The sequence below is a fragment of the Cyprinus carpio genome, chromosome B5 (genome assembly GCF_018340385.1).
Source record: "Cyprinus carpio isolate SPL01 chromosome B5, ASM1834038v1, whole genome shotgun sequence".
NCBI lineage: Eukaryota > Metazoa > Chordata > Actinopteri > Cypriniformes > Cyprinidae > Cyprinus > Cyprinus carpio.
In genome coordinates this window covers 6,888,534-6,908,666 of record NC_056601.1, presented here as the reverse complement: position 1 = coordinate 6,908,666, position 20,133 = coordinate 6,888,534, and the positions used below count along the sequence as shown (strand labels likewise).

The 20,133-nt window shown below is 37.1% G+C and overlaps 1 protein-coding gene across 1 annotated transcript; it reads right to left on the bottom strand.

Annotated features, from left to right (window-relative positions):
• Positions 1 to 4,542: 4,542 nt before the first annotated feature.
• Positions 4,543 to 17,906, bottom strand: LOC109090573 (secreted frizzled-related protein 1-like). The gene is made up of 3 exons (XM_042723971.1): positions 17,068 to 17,906; positions 14,488 to 14,568; positions 4,543 to 6,023 (listed from the first exon to the last, which is right to left on the bottom strand). Exons 1-3 carry the CDS (start codon positions 17,567 to 17,569, stop codon positions 5,698 to 5,700), a joined length of 909 nt encoding a protein of 302 aa, XP_042579905.1. The 5' UTR covers positions 17,570 to 17,906; the 3' UTR covers positions 4,543 to 5,697.
• Between the last annotated feature and the right edge of the window lie 2,227 nt (positions 17,907 to 20,133).

Sequence of the window (20,133 nt, the reverse complement as noted above, 5' to 3'; positions counted from 1 at the left end):
ACTACACATTACCTACAGTGATTCTTGTGAAAGTGCTGTAGTTACATTACTGGCTCTATACACACAAACTTATGATGACTGAATGATGGAATGAGCAGTTTGTAGAGCATGTACATTTATGGCTCTGTGTGCGCTGTAGTCCGAGTGGGTTTAAGTGTGTTTACAATATGAATAAATGTGTGTGCTGTATTTGCCTTGTATAAAACACATTCTAACCATGACTCACCTCCCAGGCTCCACACTAAAATGAAAAATCGAGCCACAAGTGTGTTTCTGGTCAACGTTTTGTAGTCAGTTGTAAGTGGGAGCTGGGGGAGAATAATAAACAATAGTGGTCTGAGGTACCCCAGGAGTAAAGCTCCCCTTGGCAGATCTGGGAGGCGCTTTATAAATTAGAAATGAGTCTTGTGGCCAGGTGCACCAACAATAGCTGCCTGAGCTGCTTAGCTGGCAAACCCTGTCCTCCCACACCCCCACCCTGACACTCTGAGCACCCCCTCTTTTTGCTGTGTGAGGGGTCCAGGACAGCTTTGCACACTTGCGTTCATCTTAGTCCCGTCAGGAGACACCTCAAAGACAGAAGGGAGAAGTATGTCAGTAAGATATTTAAACCAGGATCAAGCTGATTTTGTATGGACAAGTTTTGTTCAAGCAAAGCATAAATTATATGGCATATATGTAATGTACAATTACTGCACATTTCCCTCAGACTGAAAGCTTTAGTGTGACTCGTTTCAATAAAACACTCAACTAACCTGTACATTTATGTCTCTGCAGTAATGCTACCATTTTAATTTCCCTGGTCACTTAACACTTCATTACTCAATGTAATGTTTATGGCTAATTTCAAGAGACTTCAACCCCTTAACCTTCATTCCCTGTCTGGTTTTTGGGAGGCTTAAAAGGTGAACGTTTCAGGCTGTAAATTACTTTTACTTTTAGGGTTTTGGTATGCCCAAAGGAATCCAACAATAGCAACACAGAACACTGAACTTTCAACTGAAAATCCTGCAATGAGGATATTTCATTTTTTCTTTCTCTTGCAAACTCTACGTCAGTACACAGGAACCTGTTAAATAAAACCCTGGGTTTGCCAAATTGCGTCCTTTTTTCCAGCAACAAGAGACTAGACTGTAACAAATAATGGAACATTATGAACTACTAAAACAATATTAAATAGGTATTTTTTCCACAATCTATAGGATTTAAGGTGGTTTTAAATGAAGTGTCTAATTTTTAAGTATGAAATGCTTTTGTTATGAGGATTTTATATTATATATTACAAGATTGAGATGTTTATCCATTTATTCGTTTTAATTTACACTCTTTCTTTTCACTCATTTTTTTCTTCATATTATCAGTAAGTGACCTACACTGAAAAGTAAAGACCCCCCCCCCCCATCCCAAATCATTTGACTGTGATGTTTCTTCTGTTTAAGCTATACCAATAAGCTGCAGTTTGGATATATATTTTATTCCTATCAAGCAACAATGAACATTTAACATAAAAGTGATTGCCTAAAATATTTTTCACTAGCTAATATGTATTGTGATTAATGGCAATGTTACAGATAGTTTCATGAGTTACATTATTATTTATTCAAGTCAGGAATTAGCAATACAATTTATGAATGTCACAGAAATGGCAACACTTTTAAGACTGACATTTTGTTGGGATCCTCATATTTGGCTTGTCATGGGTTGTTTACCTTTGCTTTATGTGCTTCACCACAAAACTATCATTGCTAATCTGTTCGTAGGCTCCAAAGATTGTCTACATAATTTGATTTAACAAATATGTTGAACTCTTGTCAAAGAAACCGAATGAATGATATACACAAGAGAACACTTTTTTTTTCTTTTTCTTTTCTTTTCTCAGGTCAACTGTACCAAGGCATGACCAAAATCTTCACATCTACAAGAATTCAGTCGGGTCAAATGAGTGCGTCCACTTATCAGATATCAGAGTTGCTGGAAAGATGAGACCTCCCACGTAGCGCCAGAACTCTGTTTTGGATCCATCTTAGCCACTGCATGAAGATAAGTAGCACTTACCGTTTATATTATGTCTTTAAAAATTTGTAGATGGCTTTTCCCAGCTTTATCAGCATTTATTTAATCAAGATGTTGCCTGTTATCTATTCCTGGACATTATGAAGCAAATTCCTATGAGAGGAGTCAGGTACCAAATGGAGATAAAGGTGACTGGGAGATGAAAAGCACCTTAGCATTTTTTGATGCAAACATTTTACAGAAAGCAATCATAACATAATTTCTGTAAGGAATCTAAACCATCATCCTCAGACTGCTTCATGAAAGCACTTACTTTAAAGTATCATTTTGGTTTTGTAAGTTAAGGCGGTACAAGCAGGGGCATATGAACGTATACCTAAAAAGTGTTTAAATTGAAGTTTTTTTTTTTGTTTCAAATTCCATCAGCCTTTCTTCACTACATGACGCCATTTATACAGTTAAATTCATATTTTTCATATGTTAAACATCTGTCAATCAAGCGTCATGAATTAAAATGCATGTTTTTCATATTAAACTGAACATGGGCTGATAGTGGTGTTTGAGACATTATTGGTCATTCTGTGTTTCTTAAGGAGAAAAAGTAATAATGAGACCCACTTACAACAATAGTCGAAGACATCTCTATTTTGCTCATGCCTTTTTCCTCAGGTAGCTCACAAACTGTCAGCAAGCCTGGCTCATGAATATTTAACACGTTGTTCATCAAGCTGACATCAAAACGCGGATGGTAAAATGTGAGCAGTAGCCAATGGGATTACCGTTTGTGCGTTAGTCCCGCCCTCAAACGAGGCAATGCACCTTAGTAGTCTATGTAAGTAAAACTTGTTGCAATAACTTCAAATGACAAAATGACAAAAATTTAACTCTAACGTACCATGTTTTTTATGGTATGTCGAGCATTTTGTATAGTATATAACAACAAGGTAGTTTATCATAATACAAATAATTTAGACGAGAATAAATGTTAAACATACTACACAGCCTGTTTTATGGATTGTGCATCTTGCCCACGTTATTTTTCCATGATGTTTGTCTTAGCATATTTTCATAGCATTCATTATTATTCAAACTCATCTTGCTGATGTTTTGCAATTGTAAACTCTAATAAACCCCACTTGGAGTATGCATATATGGTCTGTTAACAAAATTAATGAAAAGCAGAATGATGTTGTCTGACCTTTGGAAACAGAGAGAAAGTTTTAATCAAAGATTGTTTCCTAACAAGGCAAAGCTGCATCCTGGCTTTTGAAGACAGCTGCAGTAACTATGACGGGGATGGAACCACATCTGAAATACATTTTGCAATACTAGGTCATTTACTAAAACCATATGTCCAAAGATTGGTCTTGGTATTATTCCTGCATTTTTCATTCTTGTATATTTTTCTATTGAGATGCACACCAAAGTAATCTGCTTTTTATTTCTTACCGGCATTAACAGGAACTCTGCATTTATTGCTATTTTAATAATAGTTCTGCGATTGAACATCACACCAATCAGTTTGAGGTTATGTAGTTGTTTTGCTGATTGATTTAACACGTTAGTTGATCGGTTGATGTGGTTTACTGTTACCTTAAAAAGTGAGTCATTGTGGGGCAAGAGTGCTAGGCTAGACCACAAAGAAAGACTATTAAAATGTATTACTTATTTTCAGAGCATGCATTATCAACATTAAAACGCATCACTTCTTATGCCATTATTAAAACTGCTCTGTCAGCACCGCCCGACGTGCGTATAGCTGGTATGGATATGCCATCATCCAAGACCAACTCTGTGAAATCAGTTTGACAGTTGAAACATAAGAGATTTGTTAGAGTTAGCGTTTCATATCACAACCATATTGAAACAAATAAGAAAAGCATGCCTAGGTTGGGATTCTTCTCAAAACACTACATAGATAAAATGAAGCATAAAAACAACAATTAGCTGTATTTGGCAGTCATGTCTGAGGATGCAGACAGTTTGATTAACTCTGACAGTCTATTGTACTCATCCATGCAATCGTTTCCAGAGCATGGCCCATAAATCATCTGTAACACGGCAGTGAAACTGGCGTTTATTGAACTTGTGCTCATTGTTGATATAAGACTGTTGCAACATTCCAGACAGGATTAACATGCTCAAAAAACATGCAGTAAGAATGAATACTGCATTCTATTATATATTTATATATTTTGAAGTAATTTCAGTTCGTGAATAATTTATCTTGGCCACAGTACATGTAGTCTTTTCACTGTAATTATGTACCAGTCTGTGTCTTTGGCCTGAACTTTCCAGCTGCTACCTGTCACGGCATAGCCATCATTATGAAAAGTCCCTCTTGCATCATAGTTCACAAAATTCACAGATCAACTAATATCAACTAACTGACCAACTATACTGACCACTTAAATTCTCTGCATTGGACAATGACTGTAAATGACCATGACATATACAGTATATTCACAACATGTTTTCTGCCTAAAACTTTGAATTACTAGTTTAATAAAGACTGGTGTGCAAAAGACATTAACATTTTTATAGTCTTTATTTTATATTTGTGCTAGAATTTTATGTTCAAAATGATTGCCAACATAAAAATGGGAATTGAGAAACAATCAAACTAATAGTGCTATGCCACAACAAGATTCTAACTTTAAGGAAAACAGGAAGCAACACTTCACACAATTCGCACTATGCATTCTCAAATGAGTGGTGACATGCACTTCAGACAAAACTGTGGACTAAAATATCAAGAGTTTGTAAAACCTCCTTTCACCTGCAACGCTAACAGCGTTATGCACTAATAACAGTAGCAAGTTGTGAGATTACATGGAAAAATGTCTTGTAGCAATGAATATTGTTATCATTATTGTTTATGGTAAATGTTATTGAGTACTGTTCTTTTATAATAATTTTACTAGTCAGAAAACAGTTTGTTCTACAGCAGATAAAGTATAGGCCTATGTATACAAAACTCTATTATCAAGCATGTCTATAATCAACTCAGTTATATTGGATTGGGCAGCTCAATTTGTCATAAACATGGCTTTAGCAGTGCAATAAATGTTATGCATATATATCTTGCCAGTAATTAAGCAAAGCAGACCTCTTATACTTTTACCAGAGTTAACAGAGAACTCCCAAACATGTTTGATGACTGAATGGTTCAGGTCACAGAAAGGCCTGAGACCGATGCACATTGCAAAATAATGTTGTCTGTTCAACTTGGAGTAACTCTAGCAAAATAGACTCAATATGCCTAAAGAAATGGCTTATGTGGTATGTACTTTCACAGTGTGTACAAAATTGTATCAATACATTGCGAAGATGTTTGGCAGAGAACTATGCATCGGAAATCTATTGTAATATTTTTCTTAATTTAAAAGAAATTCAACAATCAATTGCAGGTGAATTCTGATAATTTTACAACATATTATCAACAGTTTTAGATATATACAAAAGTGATTAGTTGGTTGTGGTGGAGAGATTGTCTACTGTATGTTTCATTCATCTTTTCAGTCTTAAACTGCACAGATCCAAGACAAAACACCTCAAGTGTTTGATCTATAAAATACATGGGAAATATATATATATATATAGTACATGAACAATGAAATAAAACAATACTATGCATTGCCTGGATGTGCAAGTTCATAAAGTAAGTGGGCGCTCTAAGAATGTTTATTTGAAGACATTCTCAAAGGTGGGGCACTTGTGGCTTTTGAGATTTTTCATGGCCTTTTTGAACTCCTTGTTGGATTTGTCCCACTTGTGAATGCCGGTGAGAAGGTACTGTTTGTCCACCTTGCGTCCCATGAGAAGGTATGTGTTTCCGAGATTTTCTAGCTGTGTGCAGGGGCAGTCGGCTCCGTTCTTCAGGTACAAAGTGAGTTTCTTCAGCTCCTTCTTCTTCAAAACGCCCAGCTTTACAGGTTTTCTCTTCTTTTGCAGGATCACCTTGCGATCCGAGTTTTCCCGTTGGACTTCCTTGATCTTGGTCCTTATGGCTAAAGAAAACAGAGATATGGATAAGGTTGAGAAATGAATAAAGAAAATAGTGAGAATGGGATCAGCTTTCTGAAATCTTCTCCAGTGGGTGGAGAGGAGACTGAAGATTAACAATCATCCTGCCTATGTTTTTTATGGTAATGTCGAAGCATTTAGTATAGTATAAAAACAAGGTATGGTTATCATAATACAAATAATTTAGACGAGAATAAGGGGTGTTTCAGCATACTACACAGCCTGTTTTATGGATGGATGGCATCTAACTTATTTGCCCAGGCGTTATTTTTCCATGATGTTGTGTCTAGCATATTTTCATAGGATTTATTTATGATGCAAACTCATCTTGCTGAATGTTTTGCAATTGTGTAAACTCTAATAAACCCCACCTTGGAGGTATGCCTATAATGGTCTGGTTAACAAAATAATGAAAAAGCAGAATGATGTTGTCTGACCTTTGGAAACAGAGAGAAAGTTTTAAATCAAAGATTGTTTCCTAACAAGGCAAAGCTGCATCCTGGCTTTTTGGAAGACAGCTGCAGTAACTATGACGGGGATGGAAACCACATCTGAAATGACATTTTGCAATTACTAGGTCATTTACTAAAACCATAATGTCCAAAAGATTGGGCATGAATGAGTTATTCCTGCCTGGTTTTCATTCGCTTGTATGTTTTTTTCTATTGAGATGCCACACAAAGTAATCTGCTTTTTATTTTCTTACCGGCATTAAACAGGAACTCTGCATTTATTGCTATATTTAATAATAGTTCTGCGATGGAGAACATCACACCAATCAGTTTGAGGTTATGTAGTTTTTTTTTGCTGATTGATTTAACACTGTTAGTTGATCGGTTGACTGTTGTTTACTGTTACCCGAAAAAAAAAAAGAAAAACGTTAAAAAGTGAGTCATTGTGGGGCAAGAGTTGCTAGGCTAGACCACAAGGGTGGAAACATACTATGAAATAAGTATTACTTATTTTCAGAGCATGCATTATCAACATAAAACGCATCACTTCTTATGCCATTATTAAACTGCTCTGTCAGCACCGCCGCGACGTGCGTATAGTCTGGTAATGGAGTATGCCATCATCCAAGGACCAATCTGTGAAATCAGATTTGACAGTTGAAACAATAAGAGATTTGTTAGAGTTAGCGTTTCATATCACAAACCATATTGAAACAATAAGAAAAGCATATGCCTAGGTTGGGATTCTTCTCAAAACACTACATAGATAAAATGAAGCATAAAAACAACAAATTAGCTGTAGTTTGGCAGTCCATGTCTGAGGATGCAGACAGTTTGATTAACTCTGCACAGTCATATTGTACTCATCCATGCAATCGTTTCCAGAGCATGGCCCATAAATCATCTGCTAACACGGCAGTGAAACTGGCGTTTTATTGAACTTGTGCTCATTGTTGATATAAGACTGTTGCAAAACATGTCCAGACAGGATTAACATGCTCAAAAAACATGCAGTAAGAATGGAATACTGCATTCTATTATATATTTATATATTTTGAAGTAATTTCAGTTCGTGAATAATTTATCTTGGGCCACAGTACATGTAGGTCTTTTCACTGTAATTATGTACCAGTCTGTGTCTGTGGCCTGAACTTTCCACTGCTACCTGTCACACGGCAATAGCCATCATTATGAAAAGTCCCTCTTGCATCATAGTTTTCACAAAATTCACAGATCAAATAATTCATCAACTGACTGACCCAACTATACTGACCACTTAAATTCTCTGCATTGGACAATGACTGTAAATGACCATGACATATACAGTATATTCACAACATGTTTTCTGCCTAAAACTTTGAATTACTAGTTTAATAAAGACTGGTGTGCAAAAGACATTAACATTTTTATAGTCTTTATTTTATATTTGTGCTAGAATTTTATGTTCAAAATGATTGCCAACATAAAAATGGGAATTGAGAAACATCAAACCCCTAATAGTGCTATGCCACAACAAGATTTCTAACTTTAAGGAAAACAGGAAGCAACACTTCACACAATTCGCACTATGCATTCTCAAGTGAGTGGTGACATGCACATTCAGACAAAACTGTGGGACTAAAATATCAAGAGTTTGTAAAAACCTCACTTTCACCTGCAACGCTAACAGCATTATGCACTAATAACAGTAGAAAGTTGTGAGATTACATGGAAAAATGTCTTTGTAGCAATGAATATTGTTATCAGTATTGTTTTATGGTAAATGTTATTGAGTACTGTTCTTTTATAATAATTTTACTAGTCAGAAAACGAGTTTGTTCTACAGCAGATAAAGGTATAGGCCTATGTATACAAAACTCTATTATCAAGCATGTCTATAAATCAATCACTCAGTTATATTGGATTGGGCAGCTCAATTTGTCATAAACATGGACTTTAAGCAGTGCAATAAATGTTTATGCATATATATCTTGCCAGTAATAAGCCAAAGCACAGACCTCTTATACTTTTACCAGAGTTAACAGAACTCCCAAACATGTTTGATGACTGAATGGTTCAGGTCACAGAAAGGCCTGTGACCGATGCACATTGCAAAATAATGTTGTCTGTTCAACTTGGAGTAACTCTAGCAAAATAGACTCAATATGCCTAAAGAAATGGCTTATACAACAATCAATTGCTTCACAAGTGTGTACAAAATTGTATCAATACATTGCGAAGATGTTTGGCAGAGAACTATGCATCGGAAATCTATTGTAATATTTTTCTTAATTTAAAAGAAATTCAACAATCAATTGCAGGTGAATTCTGATAATTTTTTACAAACAATATTATCAACAGTTTTAGATATATACAAAAGTGATTAGTTGGTTGTGGTGGAGAGATTGTCTACTGTATGTTTCATTCATCCTCGTTTCAGTCTTAAACTGCACAGATCCAAGACAAAACACCTCAAGTGTTTGATCTATAAAATACATGGGAAATATATATATATATATATATAGTACATGAACAATGAAAAAAAACAATACTATGCATTGCCTGGATGTGCAAGTTCATAAAGTAAGTGGGCGCTCTAAGAATGTTTATTTGAAGACATTCTCAAAGGTGGGGCACTTGTGGCTTTTGAGATTTTTTCATGGCCTTTTTGAATCCTTGTTGGATTTGTCCCACTTTGTGAATGCCGGTGAGAAGGTACTGTTTGTCCAACCTTGGCTCGTCCCATGAGAAGGTATGTGGTTTCCGAGATTTTCTAGCTGTGTGCAGGGGCAGTCGGCTCCGTTCTTCAGGTACAAAGTGAGTTTTCTTCAGCTCCTTCTTCTTCAAAACGCCCAGCTTTACAGGTTTTTTCTCTTCTTTTGCAGGATCACCTTGCGATCCGAGTTTTCCCGTTGGACTTCCTTGATCTTGGTCCTTATGGCTAAAGAAAACAGAGATATGGATAAGGTTGAGAATATGAATAAAGAAAATAGTGAGAACTGTGATCAGCTTTCTGAATCTTCTCCAGTGGGTGGAGAGGAGACTGAAGATTACATCATCCTGCCAGTAAATATTAGTTTTTGGTATTTCTTCAAATTAAGCCTTTTGTTTATTTCCATAATGACATGTAGATTTTGAGCTGCCTGGAAAAGCCCCCATAATGTTTTTAAACACTGCTCCCACCTACTGCCTCTGTTGTGGTCTATGATATTGCAAAGCTTTGTTCAATCTTGCATCGTATCCCTGAACTGTGCAGCGCTCTCTGATCTACACAAAGTCATCTAATCCCTCAGGCCATGTGCTAGGTTCAGAGAGGCCAAGAAGGGTTTGGGTTGCAAGGGGTATCGCTGGCGGTTTCCAAATGTCCAAGGCCATAAAAGAGAGATTAGGCTGCTAAGTAATGCAGAGAACAAAAAGAGATGAAGGAGAAAAAAAAATGAGGAGAAGGTGTAATCAATATCAGGCCCGTCTTCTCTGCCAATGGTCTCAGGGCAAAGCCATCATGATACTGGTCTCTCTGTCATGAACTCCGTCAAGTTCAAGAAAAAGCATTGATATCCTTGCAAACCAAAACTGCTCTCATTGCCATATTCTTTTCCCAGGGGGGCAAGAATGTCCCAAGTTGCAGCTTCACTGCCCTCTGCCCCTCTAGATGTAACTGGATACTAGGTTTTGTTCCTTTGAATACCTCTCTTATAAGCTTAGGGCAATTAGTCAAAGGTCAGAATTTTTCTAGATGGATATATTGGCCATAGGTGAAATGGTTCCCCATTCAACTGCAACTCCACTGGAAAAAAGCACTAAAATAACCAGGGATGCACTGATAATTAAAATTTGGGTCGACAAGCTGAAAAAAAATAAAAATTAACAATAAAAACAAAAATAACTCATTTTAACTGCTAGAAATGAATTTAGGCATCACAACTTAATGCAATATGAAAACAGATGTTCATTTTGAGATATGCTAAAGATCAATTATATATAAATAATTAATCTTAAATTTTAAGATTACTTTTAAGTGACCGTTGTTGGATTGCAAAGGTAATCTAAATGTTAAAAAAAAGGAAAATGAGCATGAACAATTAAATCTTTAATACCAATTGATTCTGCTGAATAAAAAACAATGTCTAATATCAACCTACACAGTTAAATACAAAAATATGGCTAATAACTCATATGGTGTATTCATAAATGTAACAGAAAATGGTTGTAAAAACCTCTGCAAAGATTTCATAAAATGATGTACCTTATCAGACTCCTGACTTTGGGGAAAACATGAGGAAATTCTGTCTGACCATTTAACTCCTGGTTTAATCTTACTCCACATTCTTAGATTGGCCTTAATCTGTCTGATCTGTCAGTAAACTCTCTTTAACCTGTTAATCTTTTCATTTCCTTAACCTTCCTATGCACGAGTCAGCTCCATGGTGGTCTTGCCAGAGTGAAACTTCAATGGCTGTTCCTCCCTCACACCGCCTCGCAGGTGATTTTTTTTTCTTCTGGGTTAACGATGGAGAAACATGCAGAGCGTAACATCTTATCAACTTCAACGGTCTAACATCAGTGACCCACCAGTGAACTTCAGGCAGTCTGCCACCTACAGAAGAATTTGGTCCAATTAGCAGGCCAATCCTGAAGACCCGTGGAAATGAGCAGACATCGGGTTTGAGATTTACTGCTAATTATGTTTTAACAACCTGATCAGTCTCCATTGGCTGTCATTGAGCAGACCACAATGAAACTAAATCCTCCTCATATCCTCTTGAACCTTGACATATATATATATCCTCTGTGGCCTGGAACATGAAAAATATAATGCTTGATCATTGCCAAGGAAAGTTAAAGTCCCCCATGGGGACCCCGTTTAAGTCATGAGAGCAGCTCTTCACACTGTTACACTGTTATTCAAAGAGCTACATGATGAAATTTGTTTTAGACCGCAACCTATAACCTCATATCTCACACCTCCTCACTTCTAATTGACTCTTGCAGAAATAAGGCAGTCTTCCCAGTATTATTAGTGCACATGGAAGGGATTACAGCTTGATCTGAAGTCTATAAAGGAGCTTAGTGTTTGATGAAATAAAAAATGGTCTGAAGGTTAAAGAATTATCAAGTCAGGCTGAGTCTTGCCTACCTCCCACAACCACTTTATCTTAGTCCAAATCCCACTTTAACTCCACCGTGAACTCCATTTGCACCTTGTGTTTGTGAATGTAATCCTTACAAATGCAGGTACATGGGTACAGTTGAAAACTTTCAGATGTGGCTTTACAGCTAATACGTGTAAGACCACACTTTCCGAACAATAACAATGGGAAAGCTATAACAGGGTTAGTCTCTCTTGTTCTCTGTAATCCTGAGATTCTGTCTCGAAAAGGGCAAGCCACAATAAAGCACCATATAAATCAAGCCGTTTGAGATGCCTTTCCAATCTCCCTCAAAGTGATAAGACAATATCAGTAAACGAGGGGGTGTTGACTATATGCATACCACATTGCAAATACTTCACAGATAGATCTGCATCAGTAAAACCAGTTTACTGAACCATGTGAGGATAGTAAGCAAATACTGTGCGCCAAGATCGCACATAATTACTGCATTCATACTACAAAAACATGAAGCAGCCACCATTTCCAAGCACAGGCGGTGGATCAGATTCTAAACACAAGCCCAGGGCAGATAATGTTTCAATCTCAGATGGTCCAAATAACTACTTCACACTTGAAAGATCTGGTAAATATTTGATAAATAAGATATAAACAAAGAGAGCATATCTCAGAAATTGTGTGGTCACAATCAGTGTTCTTTCCAAACTGAAATGAATCATTTTGATGAAAAGCTATGAAAGTATTTACATTTCATATGTGATAAACTAAGCTTTAAAAAACCTTTTAACCTTTATCCCTGATCTTTGACCTGGCTTCCTCTGTCATTTTGGAGACATGTCCGCAGCCAGATGTAACGATGCCATAAACCCAGTAGGGAGAGTTTGGGCTGAAACAATTCACAAACATGGCACCTGTGGCTCGGGGTGAGCTCCAGTTAAAATGGTGCTTTTACTACAGTTTTACTACAGGGAAGCTGAGCATGCATCACTGACCACGGGATAGACAGCCAACTAAAGTGTGTTAATACGGTACTGTTTTGCAGAGACAGAAAAACAAAGTTTTTCTTCTGTTTCCATATTCTTCAAATATCTGGGATTCAAACATCTGGAGGGAAACTAAAGTTTCATAGGATTTTCTGAGTATCCAGGAGAGTTTGAAATAATAAAAATATAATAAAATACACTTAAAGCAATACTTCACAGCGTGAACCCTGTCTTCCTTCACTGTCTGTCTCTGGCAATATCCCGGAGAAGTAATGTAGTGCTGAGGTCACAGAGAGAGTGTCAGTGGGGTCGGTTTACAAAAAGCTGACCAGAGAAAGACGGCAGCTTTCCAGAGATAGCTTACCCATTTCAAACACTGAATGAAACTTTACGGTTTTGTCAGAGGCTAACCAAAACCAGCTTTTGTTTTCCTCTTCAGAAGAAAGCAGGAAGTCACTCTCGCACTGCTCTCCTTTTGTTGAGGTAACTCCTGCTGTGATTGGCCTTAATGGCTGCAGTTATAGGCTCATTTAACAGTCATTGTTGTTAACCATCTTCAAATATAAATGTGCAGTCACACTGAAAATCCAATAACAAGAAATTAAACTCGACTTCCTTAAGATTAGGGAAGAAAAGACCACCAATGTAACAAAAGTTTGGGGCAGCATTTATATGATCAGTAACAACATCAATATTGTCAAATATTAATAATATTATTTAAGAAAACATTTTTTATTTTAATATATTCTAAAATATAATTTATGTACGTTTTATAAAAAACAGCATTTATTTTTGAAATATTTTGTAATGTGATGAATTTCTTTACTTGACTTTTGATCAATTTAATGCATGTTAAATGCATGTATTAATTTCTTTTAAAAAAATGTACTGACCTTCTGAATATATTATATAAGAAAAAGCGCTACGCAATGCCAGACAAGTAACGTGATATATATAGAATGGACAAAATCCAGTAATAACGAGAAGGACGCTGTTGGAAATGACAACAAATATATACTGGACACCAGTTTACTCCAGTGACCAAAGACTAAACTCAGACACTGTCAGTCTCTGCCCAGAGGTCAACCCCTGGGCTGTTGTCACATCCAGACAGGAGAGCAAACATCCCAATTTAGAGCTGTTAGTAACAGCCAAATAAAGACTTTAGGGCCTATGTGAATTACCTCAATTCATTAGTTAAACAGTCGTGGCCTCTCAAAGGGTAATCCAAGCCATGACATAGATTTACAAGGGTTAAAACATTCTGCTGCTGTTTTAAGTGTTTAAAACCATTGCATTGTTCTATTAAAAGTGGATTTGGCAGTCAAGACAGTCAAATATGTGCAAAATAACAAAATCGTGATCCAGTGATTCTAAAAGTGCTTGAATCTGTCCCAAAAGCAGCGTTAATGGCTGTGAAATAAAATATAATTCTGGCACTCAACATTCACGGCTAAAGAAAGTTATGACTCAACATGATGACTTAACACTGGTGAAAGGTTAAAACTAAACGAAAATGAAAGATTTAATATACCGGTAAGCAAGTCATTATAAAAAAATGAATTGCTGTGGTTTCCGCTCCTGGAAGAATAAAGTTTTCCCTCATTATTCTAACACAAGACCATGAGAACTAAATTTAAGATGAGCAAAACATTAAACTACAGGCATCTGTATGAGGCTGCTGCTGGGGAGGCTTAAGGAATAGGTGAATACCTTTGGTCCAAGACTGTGTGGTTTTGGCTGTTCTTTCAAACTAATATATATCAGTCTTGGATCTCTTACATGCCTACTCCATTTCCAGAATACAGAAGATGAGAGGGGAAGATGGGCTGCAGTCTTGGCACTTTCAGTGAGCGCAAAATACAATGAATGTGCATTTTTTCGGTGTGTAGGCATGTGTGATGTATGCACTGATGGTCTTACCAAATTCACTGGCGCACATGTGCTCCAGAATCACATCCATTTTCATTTCATTGTCACAAGGAGGACAAACTGGAGAGTATCCTAAAACAGAGAAAATGCTGTCAGGGAAATGCACCATCGATATCAAAATCCAGAGTAATTGTGACCAAATGTTTTTGTCTTTCGTCTACTTTGGTGTTTGTCCCAAATTGTTTTTGTGTGCAACTCTTTGGAAGGTTTGCAACTGGCTTTTAACAGCGGGGAACCAATCACAGTGCAGTTTTCTTTCAAAAAGAAGAGAATCCAAACTTGTTCAACTTTCTTTAATTATCTCCCCTTCAGGCAGGCTACGGGATTTTCTCCTGGCTTTCTTCTATTTTTGAAAGGGCCTGTAAGATACTCTGTGCTTTGAACTGTTAGAATACTTCTTTTGTTTGGCTCGCTTTTCTCACAGCACTAAAACATTAGAATCAAGCCTTTTTACATAGACATACAATTGTTTGCATGTTTCTTTCTCTGCCTGTCACATGGTAATTTGACGTAACCAAATTTGATCTGTAGACTTTACATTTGTATATAAACCATTGTTACAAGTTATGCAGCTTAGAAAAAGGAGGCACAGGACAACACCCCAATAACTGGGGCTGTCTGTAATTAGGACAACTATTGTTACACAGATGCCTTCCTATAGTCATGGAAACAGAGAAATTAACCCTTGAAAGTAAATTCTCTTAGTACCTTTTAAGATTTAAAATGAAATACTATTAAAATTCAAACATTTTAATCTACTTTTCTAAAACTTCCGTCTGTCTTTATTTACGCTATTTGACAAGACTTTTACTATTTTAAAGCAATGCTGCATTTTTGTATGGTGATATCGGCAGTAAACTTAAACTACCATGCGGAGAGTTTAAATTTCAGTGGCTCTTGTTGAGTGTTATTTCTCCACAGGCATTATTACCACAGAATCACAAGAAAAGAGCGGACAAATGGTTGGGGCTTAATCCCTTGTAGAGAGTAGGAAGAGAGGAAATCCTTTCTTCTCTTGAACCCGGCACTGCTTGAAGCTTACAGTGAGTCGATATGCGAGGGAGGGTCTAATGTATCTGTGGCATTGGGTTCATTTGAACGTGATGCTGACAGCATGTGATAACAGCTGACGGGATCTCTGTGGGGTGCTTATTAATTGAACTTCTCTGGTATTCCGACTTCCAAGCCACCATGCTAGTGATCTCTCACTCAGGACTGTGCGTCACTAACAGCAGGCTAGGGCAGATGGCTGAAGTCACAAAAGTATCTTCTCTCAGTGTGGTACATCGTTCTGGTACAGTCTGTTCATTATAAAACACCATGTTGTAACTTTTGAAATGGAAATTCCCTTGTAATTTATGAGCCATCTACATAAGCTAGTTGTACTTTCCCTTGTCTGGGATATACAACTATAGGGCTTGAGTGTTTCCACAGGGAAAGTCTGACTGGTGCCAGATGCCCTGACTTACCTGGTAAAACAGTCCGCATGACTACAAGAAGATACACTATAACATACCTAATTTGCTTTCAATTACAGGGGAGGTTTTTTTTTTTACAGGAGTCTTTTTAAGAGTATGGAAATGAATTTATTTATTTATTTTCTAACCACGGAAAATTTAAATTTTCTGCTTTGGTGCCACCAGTAAATAAAAGCAGCTGTTCAAATCTCTGTCTTTGTTTGAACAAAAGTACTATCCTCCTACATTACCTTACGAAAAAAAAAAAAAAAAGTGTTATCAGGCACAGTGGGGAAGCCTGACAAAATTTTTGCTGGTGTCGTATTGAAATAGCATTACATTAACAGAAATAATAGGCTTACTCATGAATACAGTGACTCATTTTAAGTAATTTTTGCTGTCTGTCTACAGTGTCTTTTTTTCAAAGAGAAACTGCACTAAAGAAAAGTATCTATTCTCCAAATTAGGGGCTGCAGTTGCGAAATAACACCAACTAAATAGATATGTAATGGTCTGTTGTTGGAACACATCCCAGTGTTGTCCTGGAACTCAACTAACACCCTGAAATCAATTGCTACCAGCTGTTAAACAAGCAAAAACTCAGATATTTATTCATACCGAGAAGCCACATCCCCTGCATCCTCTACAGATGTTATTGTAAGGAACATGTTACCTAGACATTTTCCCAAAACTGGATCATTTGTCAAATCAGACACAAACGTGAGGTATTTGAGGGGCTAAGAAGCAAACAAAAGGTGTGATAAGTCTAGATGAAAACCCCCAAATGGACACCAGTCCCTGAAATAACATTGCAACTGCCTTTAAAAAGTCTAGGTGTTACTTCTCACACACAGCAAACGGTGAAAGGTTGTAAAGTAGGTAAAATTATACTAAATGTATACAGTATATATTGTAACAGTCAGTATAACCTTACATGTTTATCAAGATAAAAAAAAAGAATCAGTATTTGCAAAATAATTACAAGTTTTTGCATATCACAATATTCATCTTGGTACATTTTTTTGACAGGTTTTTGATTAGCTACACATTTATTTTAGTGAAATCACAATTGATTTAAATGTATAAGTTTTTGTGTTAAGTCATTTGGACTTACCAGTGGGCTTGGGGGCATCTGTGGCATTGGGCGCACTGATGCACACCTCATCTTGCGGAATCTTCTCGCAAGCGAGCATCTCAGGCCAGGGGAACCCAAACGCTTCCATGATGGGTGTGCAGCCATCACGCACATTTTCGCAGAGCCAGCGGCATGGGTAGATGGGCCTATCCAGGCACACGGGCGCAAAAAGCGAGCACAGGAACAACCGAGTTCCCGGGTGGCAGTTCTTGTGCACCAGGGGCACCCAACTCCCAGCCTGCTGCTTGACCTCAGCCATACTCTCGTGCTCCAGCAAGTTGGGCAGCAGCATCTGGTCGTAGCCCACTCCGTGACAGAGCTTCAGGTCAACTGGGATGGCCACACAATGTGGAGGCTTGTCGTAGGCACGGCTGGTAGGCTTCCAGATCTCATACAAATCCTCAGTTGTCTGGCCCAATGAGATCACTGGCATTATCAAGATGAGGATCCTCCAAAGCAACAAAGATGCAAGGGACTTCATTGTGAACTCCTGGTCAGGATCCTCAGTCAATGCAGCCCCCCAAAGCGGTGAGCCTTGAGTGAAATGAAGTCCTCTTTGTCTAGAAAATGAGGAGGGAGAGCCAAATACCTTTGAATTTTTATAAGACTTCGCAGTCAAAGTATTGAAGTTGTGGAAACTCCACCTCTGAAGCCCCGTAGCTGTTGCTGACTCACACGGCTGAGTTGCTTGAAATGCGCTGCGCTCGAGACCAGGGGAGACCGAGACCGCCTCGGCGACCAATAGGAAACTTTCTGCACCTTTTGCTTCTCATGTGTCAATCAAAGTATTCAATGACCCAATGAATGAGCCAATATCCCCGCCCGCCTGCGTTTCTCTCACTCGCCTTCTGTGGAAACAGATCCTTAATAACTTAATTTCGATAAAATTATTAGAAGCATTGAAATGCATGAGGAGTTACTCGCTGAAGGCTCGAGATAATTGCATTTACCATATTCTGAAAAACCGACAAGAGCCATTACCTGAGTAAAACGTGCACGCATTCACGGAACTATGTGGCTTGCCGTGCATTTTTAATTCCATGCAAGGTAGTCTGCGCGGAATAATCTAGGCTACGTAATACTGATTTTCTTGGTAACCGTCATATAGGTAAATTCTGTTCAAGAAGCGAGCGTTTAAAGGTGTATATAATTTAATAAGACTTTAATTGCTCTATTTTCGATGTCTCATTTGTATTTCAACGAGCCAAAATAAGTTAAAATGTCAGGTGTGAAATTGCCCGACGCATGTTAGCTCTCCTCTGTGCCGTTGTTTTGCTAATCACATTGGTGAGATAATGAAGTCTGAAGATAGCTAAGGGCTCATTACCACCAAACTCCCGTTGTCAAGACATTTTTAAAGCAAGACGGTCATTATAATGTGCTCAGCACCGTTTTAACGTTTTAACATAAACTTAGTGTAAGAAAATGTAAGAATACACTCAAAATATTTTCTCAACTCTCTTTAGAAAATTAGGAAGCTGTCAGGATATATAAAATGTGTATACTTTAAAACACATTCAGTCAAAGGTTATTTTTCCTTAGTTTATTTTTAAAAGACGATTAAATCACCACAAAGCGGGTGATAGTCCTGGTAATTTTTTTTTTTTTAAACAGCAATTAATTGGCGATAACTTAATTTACTTCACACAGCACCATGTTAACCATATAAAGCACACTGTATCGTTTGTTACATGAATTTCTAAGCCCTCTTACATACTTTCTACATATCTTCTGCTTTGTGACTGATAGTTCATAATTTTTTTCTTGAAGTATAATATAAAAATGTCCACCTTAAGGTTGTGGCATGTGTGTTTTTGATGAAAAATCTTTAATAATTTTAATAAAGTAAATGCAAAATAGCTTTTATATTATTTATCAGTATTTCAAGATAAACACAAAACTAAACATTTAGATATCATCTTACTAAGATATATTATTGAGAAATATAAAGTGACAACTTATATTTATATGCATTTTATGCAAGTAATCAGAATTCTCTTCTAAATCTTTTTAGTCATATACAACAACCTCTGCACCAAATTGTATTTTTTTTTTTTTAATGAATTTTTATTATTATTTTAATTTGGGCCTCTGAATATAACTGATTTTTACAACCATGACTGTTATTATTTTATTGTTATTATATGTAACAGTTACTGCTACCAGAATAAGTTCAACTGGTGACACTTTTGATTTTCAACGTTTGACAAACTAATGTATTTGATTAAATATGCTGACTCCATATTTATTTACTTCAACAGGCTTCAGGGAAAAAAAAAAAAGATAAATAAAGATAACAGATATCTAGTTTGCCTAAATGAATGAGAGAAACACCATAGGCTTCATTTCCACAAACACCTCTTATGAATAATCTCTTATAGCCTGAAATAATATATGTTTCAATGAATTTGGTTAAACTTATATCAGCTGAGATTGCACTTCATCTGTGCTAAACTAAATAACATGACATGGGCTACATGAGGGTGAACATATATGAAAGATATGGGGCTAAAACAGCAAAAGTGTCAGGAAAAGGGAGTGCTGCCTTATCGGAAGAATCAACGTGAAGCTCTCAACAGCTTTTCGACTGAAGCATTTTTCAGCCAGCACCTTTCCAAGAGAATTTATTGGCCGGCGGGTTGGCTGGCCTGGGAGTTTAGGGAGTCTCTTAAGCTGAATAAATGAATGCCTTTTCTGTTTGTATAGCCTCTGGTATAGAGGGAAAAGGGCTTGATCAAGCTAATATCACACTGAGAGATGCCTGCATGAATGCTAATTGAATGGCTGTGAGTGGAAAAGTGACCTAACAGTAGGCCTCTTAACATAACATTTAAACTAACAAAGCAAAACTGTGGTGGTTGTATTGAGTGCCCATCGGACCTTATGCAAAGTGGTTTCCTCAGCCACAATAGAGATCATTATCAGTAAAATGCGCATGCGTGTACACGAAAGGTCTAATCTTATACTTACCCCAGCACCTAAACACAGCAACTTTCCTAATTTAAAGGAGAATAGATGGCTAAATGCAGGAATGTGATAATGCAT

Bases quoted from the DNA above. Each gene is read 5' to 3' on its own strand.
- LOC109090573 (XM_042723971.1), bottom strand. From the start codon at position 17,569: ATGAAGTCCCTTGCATCTTTGTTGCTTTGGAGGATCCTCATCTTGATA. The intron at 14,569-17,067 runs GTAAGTCCAAAT...TCTCTGTTTTAG, and splicing joins AGATGCCCCCAAGCCCACTG to GATACTCTCCAGTTTGTCCT. The intron at 6,024-14,487 runs GTAAGACCATCA...TGTTTTCTTTAG, and splicing joins CATGTGCGCCAGTGAATTTG to CCATAAGGACCAAGATCAAG.